Here is a 9,941-nt window from a genome sequence, read left to right as displayed (position 1 = left end):
AAAGGCTAAGGCCTTGCCAGGGACAGGCGAGACAAGAGGAAGGAAGGTTCTTCCTTCTCCCACAGTCTTTGGGGGGAGGGGCTCTGATGGTCCCTAGGGCCAGACACCTAGCTCTCTCCCCACCTGCATTCGGAGCACGTGACCTTGAGCAGACCTTGAGCTGCTTAGTGGGATTAGAGAGAGCTGGGGGTGGGGTGATGAGACCCAGCTCTGCCCATCTGTGCTCCTGCTTCTTGAGCTCTGGGCCCCTCCTCTCCCGTCTCCCCTATCTTTGATGACCCTGGAAACAGAATCCTTCCAATTCCAGATGGGCCACTGGCCCAAGAAAGCAAGGCGGACGCAAGCCAGGGAGTGTGGTGGTTATTGTAATGAGCTCCAAGCCTGTGCGTGGCTGGTCTGTGCGGAGTCAGGGCCCAGTGGCGAGGCACCATCAGTGGAGGTTCCAGGCACACGTCTGAGTGGTGGTGGTGGCGGTGGTGGTGGGGGGGGTCCCGGGACCCGTCCTGAGGTGCTGGGCGGAGTCTGCAGGGGCGATAAGTGCCGGTTCACACGGGCATGTGCAGCTCGTTGTATTCATCCCGGCCGTCCTCGTCGAAGTTGGGTTCTGCGTCTTCCGAGTCTAGCTGCGGAGGGAGAAACAGGGACCGAGGCTGGGAGAGACAGCGACCCCCCTCCCTCCCCGCGCCGGACCTGTGACCCCGGGCCCAGGTAACTCCCTCTGGCCTAGGCCTTCAGGTCACCCCAGACGCTGGACACCTTCTCATAATACAGGGGGTTGGTTGGGAGGGATGGTACAGGGGTGACACGAAAGACTCAGGCCTGGGGGGCTGTCAGGCGGTGAACTGGGATCCCCCTCTCCTGCAGGCGGTGAACTGGGATCCCCCTCTCCTGCAGGCGGTGAACTGGGATCCCCCTCTCCTGCAGGCGGTGAACTGGGATCCTTGCTCAGGTCCTTGTGCTTTGAACTATGTGCATTTAACCCACTGCACTACCGCCTGACCCCTATGCAAAAGATTTTTATGCTTAACATTCCAAAGTCCCAGGTTCAACCCCTGGCACCACTACAAATTGAGAGGGGAGGAAAGATATTGAGGAAGAGAAAAAAAGAGACACTTGCAGACCTGCTTCACCGCTCATGAAGCTTCCCCCTGCAGGTGGGGAGTGGGGTCTCGAACTCTGGTCCTTGCACATTGATGATATGTGCACTTAACTGGGTGTGCCACTGCCTAGCTGGCCCCCTGCAAACTCTTCCATGCCTGAGGAACTGAGGTCCCAAGTTCGACCCCCTGCACCACCACAAAAAATAAAAATAAAGTAAATGAATTGAGCAATGCTCTGGTTAAAAACTGTAAATCAGGGAGTCGGCAGTAGTGCAGCAGGTTAAGCACACGTGGCACAAGGCACAAGGAGCAGCAGAAGGATCCCGGTTCGAGCCCTGGCTCCCCACCTGCAGGGGAGTCTCTTCACAGGCGGTGAAGCAGGTCTGCAGGTGTCTATCTTTCTCTCCCCCTCTCTGTCTTCCCTCCTCTCTCCATTTCTCTCTGTCCTATCCAACAGCATCATCAATAACAACAACAAGTACAACAGTAAAACAAGAGCAAGAAAAGAGACTAATATTTAAAAAAAAAAAAACTAAATCATTATTATGACTAATAAAACGTGACCATTATGAGGGGGTTGTGAGCGAGCTCACCTGGTAACGTGTGTGTCTAGCCATGCACCAGACCCTGGGCTCCACCCACGACCAGCACCCCGTGGGAGAAACTCTCGGGCAGTGCTCTGCCTGGATTCCAGTCCTCTAAGGCGGCCCGATCCAAGCGCCAATACAGAGGCGCGCGAGGAGCGAGGAAGGCCCGGAAGGTGCGCGCACAGCACCGGCGGGGATACCCGGGCTGGGGCCCAGGGCTGCGGCCTTACCGCCTGCAGCTCGCGCTCCTGGAAGATGCGGGGCAGCACGCAGCGGCGCAGCGGCACGGTGAGCAGCAGCAGGAAGGGGAAGGCGAGCGAGGCGGCCGTGGACTTGACCGCCCAGAGCAGCGCGATGCAACCCAGCTGGATGCAGGTGAACAGGTGCATTCGCCACGTCCTCACCTGGGGGCGGCCGGCCGGGGGGCTCACACAGGACCTGGCCCGCAGCTCGGGGCACCGGGCTCCCGGGGTCCCACGTCGTCCCCCGCCCCCAGCTCTGGGGGGCCCTGGGGGTCCCGGCCCGCCGCCCCCACCCCACCTTGGTGACGTAGGGCTGCTCGGGGTGGTGCTTCGCGGGCATGAAGATGAGCAGCAGGCGCTGGGACAGCTGGATCCCGGACAGCGACGTCACGCCCATGTACAGGAAGATCCCGAACAGCACGGCCAGCGGGATGCGGCGCAGCACCGCCCCCATCACGATGGACAGGCCTGGGGGACGGGGCGCGCTCACTCAGCCCCTCAGCGGAACAGGACAAGGGGGAGGGGCCCACCGCTGGGCTCAGAGCACCTGTTAAGGGGCCCAAGGGCCTGGGTTCAAGCCCTGGGTCCCCACTTGCAGGGAGGAGGTTTCACAAGAGGTGATGGCAGGTTTGCAGGTATCTCTCTGTCTCTCTCAAATATTTTTTTAAGTTTCTTTTTTTTAATATTTATTTATTTATTCTCTTTTGTTGCCCTTGTTGGATAGGATAGAGAGAAATAGAGAGAGGAGGGGAAGACAGAGGGGGGAGAGAAAGACAGACACCTGCAGACCTGCTTCATCGCCTGTGAAGTGACTTCCCTGCAGGTGGGGAGCCAGGGGCTTTAACCCCGTTTAAGCCACGTGCGCTTAACCCGCTGCGCTACCAACCGACTCCCTCAAATATTTTTTTAAATTTATTTCCAGTGATAGAAAGAAAGAGATGGGAGTCAGGTAGTAGCACAACGGGTTAAGTGCAGGTGGTGCAAAGTGCAAGGACCAGCATAAGGATCCCAGTTCGAGCCCCCAGCTCCCCACCTGCAGGGGAGTCGCTTCACAGGCAGTGAAGCAGGTCTGCAGGTGTCTGTCTTTCTCTCCTCCTCTCTGTCTTCCCCTCCTCTCTCCACTTCTCTTTGTCCTATCTAACAATGACATTAATAACAACAATAATAATAACTACAACAATAAAACAAGGGCAACAAAAGAGAATAAATAAATATCAAAAAAAAGAAAGAAAGAAAGAAAGAAAGAAAGAGAGAGAGACACAGAAAGCTAGCACTACTCAGCTCTGACTGATTGATGGTGGTGCTGGGGATTGAACCCGAGACTTTGGAGCCTTGGGTATGAAGGCCTTCTGCAGAACCATTATGCTGTCTCCCCAATCTTCTTTCTCTCTCTCTCTATCTCCTCCTCACTTCTCAATTTGTCTCTTTCCTAGCAATTAAAATAGGAAAAAAATAAAAAAGGGAAACAATGGTCACTGGAAATGGTGGATTTACAGTGCAGGTACCAAGCACCAGCAGGAACCCTGGTGGCAAGTAAATATATAAATGGTGGAGCAGGCTGGCCAGGCAGCGTATGGTTTGTGCAACAGACTCTTGCAAATGCCAGGTTCAATCCCCCACACCACCGTAAGCCAGAGCTGAGTTGCACTCTGAAGAAAAATTAAGTTATAAGCAACAGAAAACGGGGAGGGGGGCTTCAAGAGAGAGCTCACCCGGGAGGGTGTGATATGTGCACTGCCCAGGTACCATGTGGGAGGTATTACAGCACTAGTGGACACTCGAGTATTGTGCATGTTTCCGCTGTCTGTCTGTCTCTCTCTCTCTCTGAAAGCTGACCCAGGAGCAGTGGACATACACATGCAATACCCAGGTTCTAGTATCTACAAAAGACTTTTCATGCCTGAGGCTCCGAGGTGCCAGATTCCATTCCTGGTAGCACCATAAAGCAGAGCTGATCAGGGCTCTGGTCTCTGGATCTCTCTTTCTCTCTCTTATTAAATATTAAAATGAGGAGCCTATTTTAAGTAGCTGGTTCCAAGGACCAACTAGGGTGGAGGGGACCACAGGCCCGGGGTGCCCCGACCCCTGCCCCCTCCCCGGGGCTGGCCGGCGCTCACCCACGAGGCTGGCGATGAGCACGCCGGTCACGCGCTGCTCCCGCACCTCCTGGATCTGGGGCTTGTCGCCGGGCGCGATGGCCGTGCGCATGACCGTGAGCGCGTTCACGTGGGTGACTGAGCGCACCGTGGCGGCGCTGAGCCAGGGCAGCCCGAAGAGCCCACACAGGCCGCCCAGCGAGCCGATGAGCAGCAGGTCCAGGTGGAAGCCGGAGCCCTTAAGCAGCCTGCGTGCCTTCTGGCTGACGATGAGCCTGCGGGCAGGGCGGGAAGTGGGGGGACAGGTGAGGGGGCGGGGCAGGGGCGCCAGACAGGTGTGTCCAGCAGGTGCGCCCAACAGCAGTGCCTAAACAGTGAGCCCTGCAGGTGTAACCAGGGTGCCCAGACACTGTAGCCAGCAGGTGTGCCCGTGCGCTCCGGAGCCCACCAGCCTCCTTCTGCATACCCCTGGCCCAGGTTCTCACCCTGAGACGCACCGCAACCAAACGTGCTCCCACGACCAAGGGTTTACTTAAAACACCACAAAATTACTGCACGGGGCCAGGTGGTGGCGCACCTGGTTAAGCGCTCACCTTACAATGTGCAAGGACCCAGGTTCAAGCCCCTGGTCCCCACCTGCAGGGGAAAAGCTTCATGAGTGGTGAAGCAGGACTGCAGGTGTCTCTCTCCCTCTCTCTACCACTCTCTCAATTTCTCTCTGACTATATCCAACAATAAATAAATAAAAAAAGATAGTAGGGCTGCAGGTGTCTCTCTATCGCTATCTCCCCCTTCCCACTCACCTTCTCTCTGTTTCTATCCAATAGTAAAAATAAATAGATACAATTTTTTAAAATTATTGCACCAAAGTAAAAGACTGTGGGGTCGGGGGTGGGTGGGTTCAGGTCCTGGAACATGATGGCAGAGGCGGACCTAGTGGGGGGTTGTATTGTCATGTGGATAATTGAGAAATGTTAAGCATGTACAAACTATTGCATTTACTGTTGACTGTAAAGCATTAACCCCCCAATAAAGAAATAACAGAAGGAAAAAACACCATAAAATGGAGGCTGGGCAGTGGTGCGCCCAGCTGAGTGCACATGTACGAGACACAAGGACCCCAGTGCCTGCCAGGGAAAGCATCACAAAGAATGAGGCAGTGTGTCTGTGTGTGTGTGTGTGTGTGTCTCTCACTATCTCTCCCTCCCCTCTCAATTTCGCTTTGTCCAATAAATAAAATAGTAAAAATAAATAAATAAAACACCACAAAACCCAGATGTCAGACATCCCCCTACACTGTGGTTTCACCGAAATGAGGAGGCGTGTGCCCGTGGCCAGCCCCAGGCACCAGAAGGCACAGCTGGCGGGTTCTGGGGACCGTGACGCACCTGCCCACGGATGCCATATCCAAGCCCCAGAGGGAAAGGGGCCCCAGGCCCACCTCCCCACCCAGTGCCCCATCCCGTGGCCATCTCACGCGGTGATCTGCGTCTCCATGAAGATGAGAATGAGAACCAGGAGGGCGGGAACGGCAGCTGCCACCATCATCCAGGGTGGGAAGGGCCGTGAGCTGCCCAGGGGCGGGATGAACCACGAGCGCTTGTGGGGGGAGGTCACGGAAAGCCCCGTGGGCACCGTCAGCTTCTGCAGGGGGTGTGGGAGGGAAACGGGGTTCAGGAATGCGGCACCCCCATGCTAGGAGCCCCACATCTCCACCCTCAGCAGTCGCAGCCAACAAGCACTGAGTCCCCAGCCACGGGCATCTGGGCATGAATGGGCTTGTGTCCTGTCTCCCGGAGTCACTGTCCCCTGAGGGCTGGGGAATGTAGGTCTCCTCCCCCAGCCTGGGCTGCCAGGCCTGCTGTGGGGGCACAGGGCACGCTGCCTTTGTCCCTGAGCTCCACCTCAGTATCACACATTAAAGAAACAAAACCCTGGGAGTGGGGCAGTAGTGCAGCAGGTTAAGCACACGTGGCGCAAAGTGCAAGGACTGGCGGGAGGATCCCTGGCTCCCCACCTGCAGGGGAGTCGCTTCACAGGTGGTGAAGCAGGTCTGCAGGTGTCTGTCTTTCTCTCCCCCTCTCTGTCTTCCCCTCCTCTCTCCATTTCTCTCTGTCCTATCCAACAACGATGACATCAAGAACAACAACAATAATAACTACAACAATAAAACAACAAGAGCAACAAAAGGGAATACATAAATAAATACTAAAAAAAAGAAAAGAAAAGAAAAGAAACAAAACCCAGGAGCCAGTTGGTGGTACACCAGTTGGCTGCACATGTTACCAGGCACAAGGACCCCAGTTCAAGGCCCTGGACCACTCCTGCAGGAGGGAGGCTTCACAAGTGGTGAAGCAGGGATGCTGGTGTGTGTCCCCCTTTCTCCTTCCCTCTCAACTTCTCTGTCTCTACCCAAAAAACAAACAGACAAAACAATGAGGGGCTCGGGGAGTTCACTGGGTAGAGCACATGCTTTACTATGTAGCAGGACCTGGGTTTGAGCCCCCAGCACCACACGGGAGCACCAAGCATGGCACTAGGAGAGGCTCCACAAATGGTGATCAGCTATGTGCCACCTCCCAGCCCAACTGTGTGTGGGGGGATGCATCCCTCTACCCTCTACTCCATCCAGTGCTCTGTGTTTTGCTGTTTTCTTATTTTAAAAAAAACTTTATTTTTCCCTTTTGTTGCCCTTGTTGTTTATTGTCATTGTTGTTTTTATTGATGTCATCATTGTTGGATAGAACAGAGAGAAATAGAGAGAGGAGGGGAAAGACAGAGAGGGGGAGAGAAAGACAGACAACTGCAGACCTGCTTCACCACCTGTGAAGCGACTCCCCTGCAGGTGGGGAGCCGGGGGCTTGAACCAGGATCCTGATGACAGTCCTTGCACTTTCCACCATGTGTGCTTAGCCTGCTGCGCCACCACCCAGCTCCCTGTTTTGCTATTTTCTTTTTCCATGGCCCTGGGACCTCAGAACCCCAGGCAGGAAAGTTATTTTACAGAATCATTCTGTCATCTCCCCAATATCTGTGTCGGTCTCCTGCAGCACCTGGGAACAAAACGGGAAGCAGGCACTCTGCCCACTGAGCCACCCCTCTGAGGGGCCACCTCTGGGATTCCTGATTCAGGGACACGAGTGCCTCCCCCAGATGCAGCCGCAGGGTCACACGCTGCCCCCCAGGTGGCCTCTCCTGCCCCACCCACCAGTATGGCCCCAGTCATTGCCTCTTGACGAGGAAAACCAGGTTCCGGCCCAGGCTCCCTCTTCCCTCCCTCTCCCAGCCACATGGACTCACTCACCTGAGTGTAGGTGTCTGTGATGGAGTAGTCCACCAGGACCATCACCAGAATGGAGATGGGGATGCCGAAGTCCCCGATGAGGCGGCGGGCCTGGAAAGAGAGATTAAGAAACACGCTGTTGGGTGAGGGGCTCAGAGAATCAAAGGGAGACTGAGCACTCGGGTCTTTCCTGGCTCCCAGTGAAGGTTAAAGGTCTGGAGCAGGGTGGGGGGTACAGCATAATGGTGATGCAAGGAGATTTTCATGCCTGAGGCTCTCAAGTCCCAGGTTCAATCCCCCACATCGCCATAAGCCAGAGCTGAGCAGTGCTCTGGTAAAAAAAAAAAAAAAAAAAAAAAAATTCTGGAGCAGTGGGCAGTGCAAGGGACTTTGCAGTTCCCAGACTGACTTTTTAAATACTTTTTATTTCAGATAGTGGTGCAGAGAGAGAAAAAGAGGAAAGAAGGGAGTAGAGAGAGGGAGAGAGAGAAAAGAAGAAAGGGAGAAGGAAAGAGGAGAGGATAAGGGAGGAAGAGAAAAGAGAGAGAGAAAAAGAGGGAGAAGGAAGGACAAAAGAAGAGGGAGGAAGAGAGAGCGAGGGAGAGGAGAAAGAGAGAGAGGGAGAGAGAGACCCCGACAGACCACGGCTCCCATCCATTCTCTGTGGAGCTTCCTCTGGTGGCTCGGTGCTCCCAGGTGGTGCTGGGTTTGGAACCCAAGGCCTTGTGTACTAAGGCATGCACTCTATGGGGTGCTGCCTCCTCACCGGTTAGCAGAGCTGGGTCCGCTGTTTATCTAAGTGGAGGGGGGGTACCTAACTCAGGAGCCATCCCCCCCAAACCAACTTCCCCGGGGAAGAAGCCAACTCAGTCGAGGCCATGGGGTGGATGGGAGTGAAGCCGGTCCGGCAGGGCAGGAAGTGAGGGAGCCCAGGGTCAAGGGGGAGTGAGGGGGGCAAACCCCACACACCTTGCCTCCCAGGAAGCGGCTGTTCCTGAACTTGCGGAGGAAGAAGGCAATGAGGAAGGTGCCAAGCATAAGGATGAGGGAGAGCAGGGCCGTGTTGGGCTGGTTCCGGGGGCCTGGAGGCCCCTCTGTGGAGGGCAGGGCGCTGGCGTTCAGGTCTGGGCCAGGCTCCGCAGCCCCCTCGGACCCCTCAGGGGGGTAGAACGGCAGCAGGGGGTGCTCCATGAACACCTGGGTGGAGTGCAGGGTGGGTGGGGAGCGGTCACCACCCGGGCAGGTGACCCTGACGTCATGCCCGCCCATCGGGGCGCCCGGTAGGGACCAGGCTGCCCTCAGATGTGTGAGCAAACCTCTGGCACATCACACACAGGCCTCTCCAACAGGGGGAGGGGACAGCCAGGATACCCAGCCCCGCAGCTCTGACAGCACCCTACTCCTCACATCCTGTGCAGGTGGGTCCTGGCGTCTAAGTCCCCCCTCAGCCCAAGCCCTGTGCATCCTCCCCTGCTCTCCTCCCCAGCTGCACACCACACACACACACACACACACACACACGCCTCACCTTGTAGAGCTTGTAGAAAGTCTCGTAGATGAAGATGAACGAGATGAGGAAAGCAAAGATCTCCTGCGTGAAGGGCGAGATGTAGCGGACCAGGAAACTGCCCTCGGCGGCCACCAGTGCCAGGACAAACACCACCAGCCAGAGGCCGACCCACACGCGACCCGTGAGGTACTCCAGATCCTGGGCCCGGCAGAACTGGGGGCGGGGGAAGGGGTGTCAGCTGGGCTCCCGCTCCCCAGGAGGAGCCCCAAGAGAGAACACGGTGTCTCCCGGCTGTCACCTTGAAGAAGGCTTCTTCGAAGACCAGCAGTGGGCCTGAGAAGCCCACCACCAGCAGGGGCTGGGCCCCCAGCAGGGAAAAGAGGACGCCCAGCACCGCCGTGGACACGATCAGCTCGGACACACCCATCAGCCCTTCCGTCTTCTCCCCTGGGGGTGGGGACAGGTGAGAGGCAGGGGACCCAGCCAGGTGACCCCACTCCCGACCCCTAGCACCCCCTCCTGCCCACTCTCACTTTGTACCCCCCCAAAGTGGCAATGGGGATCTCATAGCCCAACAGCTTCTTAAATGGGGGCTGCGTAGTGACTCACCTGGTAGAACACACACGTTACCAAGCATAGGGACCCAGGTTCAAGCCCCTAGTCCCCACCTGTAGAGGGGGAAAAACTTCACAAGCAGTGGAACAGTGCTGCAGCTCTCTCTCTCTCTCTCTCTCTCTCTCTCTCTCTCAATATCTATTTATTTATTGGATACAGACAGAAAAATTGAGGGCAAGAGGTAGCAGGTAAAGAGAGAGAGATGCCTACAGCACTGCTTCACCTCTGGTGAAGCTTCCTCCCCAAAGTGGGGAATGAGGGTTTGAACCTGGGTCCTTGCACATTATAATATGTGTACTCTACAGAGTGCACCACGCCCACTGTGTGTGTGTGTGTGTGTGTGTGTGTGTGTGTGTGTCCTTCTCTCAAATTCTCTATCAAATGAAAAAGGGGGGGAAAGGGGTGGGGGAAAGGCTACCAGGAGGGTGGATTTGTCCTGCAGGCTCTGAGCCCCAGCAATGACCCTGGCAACAATAACCATAAATAACAATAACCAGCCCCTCCCCGG

The 9,941-nt window shown here is 56.0% G+C and overlaps 1 protein-coding gene across 3 annotated transcripts in view; it reads right to left on the bottom strand.

Moving 5' to 3' along the window:
- Positions 1-345: 345 nt before the first annotated feature.
- SLC4A3 (solute carrier family 4 member 3) overlaps positions 346-9,941 on the bottom strand; it is a 23,813-nt gene continuing 14,217 nt past the window's right edge. For 2 of the 3 annotated variants that reach the window (XM_060193635.1, XM_060193637.1), the window contains 9 exons: positions 9,117-9,265; positions 8,837-9,031; positions 8,278-8,505; positions 7,330-7,419; positions 5,503-5,669; positions 4,047-4,300; positions 2,228-2,476; positions 1,918-2,091; positions 346-623 (listed from right to left, as the gene is read on the bottom strand). In XM_060193635.1, the coding sequence (XP_060049618.1) occupies positions 574-623; positions 1,918-2,091; positions 2,228-2,476; positions 4,047-4,300; positions 5,503-5,669; positions 7,330-7,419; positions 8,278-8,505; positions 8,837-9,031; positions 9,117-9,265 (1,556 nt within the window). In that variant the 3' untranslated portion in view covers positions 346-573. The remainder of the gene's footprint in view (positions 624-1,917; positions 2,092-2,227; positions 2,477-4,046; positions 4,301-5,502; positions 5,670-7,329; positions 7,420-8,277; positions 8,506-8,836; positions 9,032-9,116; positions 9,266-9,941) is intronic. The other variant, XM_060193636.1, reaches the window with a different exon arrangement.

Source organism: Erinaceus europaeus, chromosome 7, assembly GCF_950295315.1.
Source record: "Erinaceus europaeus chromosome 7, mEriEur2.1, whole genome shotgun sequence".
Taxonomy (NCBI): Eukaryota; Metazoa; Chordata; class Mammalia; order Eulipotyphla; family Erinaceidae; genus Erinaceus; species Erinaceus europaeus.
The sequence above is the reverse complement of the archived record's forward strand: the minus strand, read 5'-3'. Positions and strand labels throughout refer to the sequence as shown.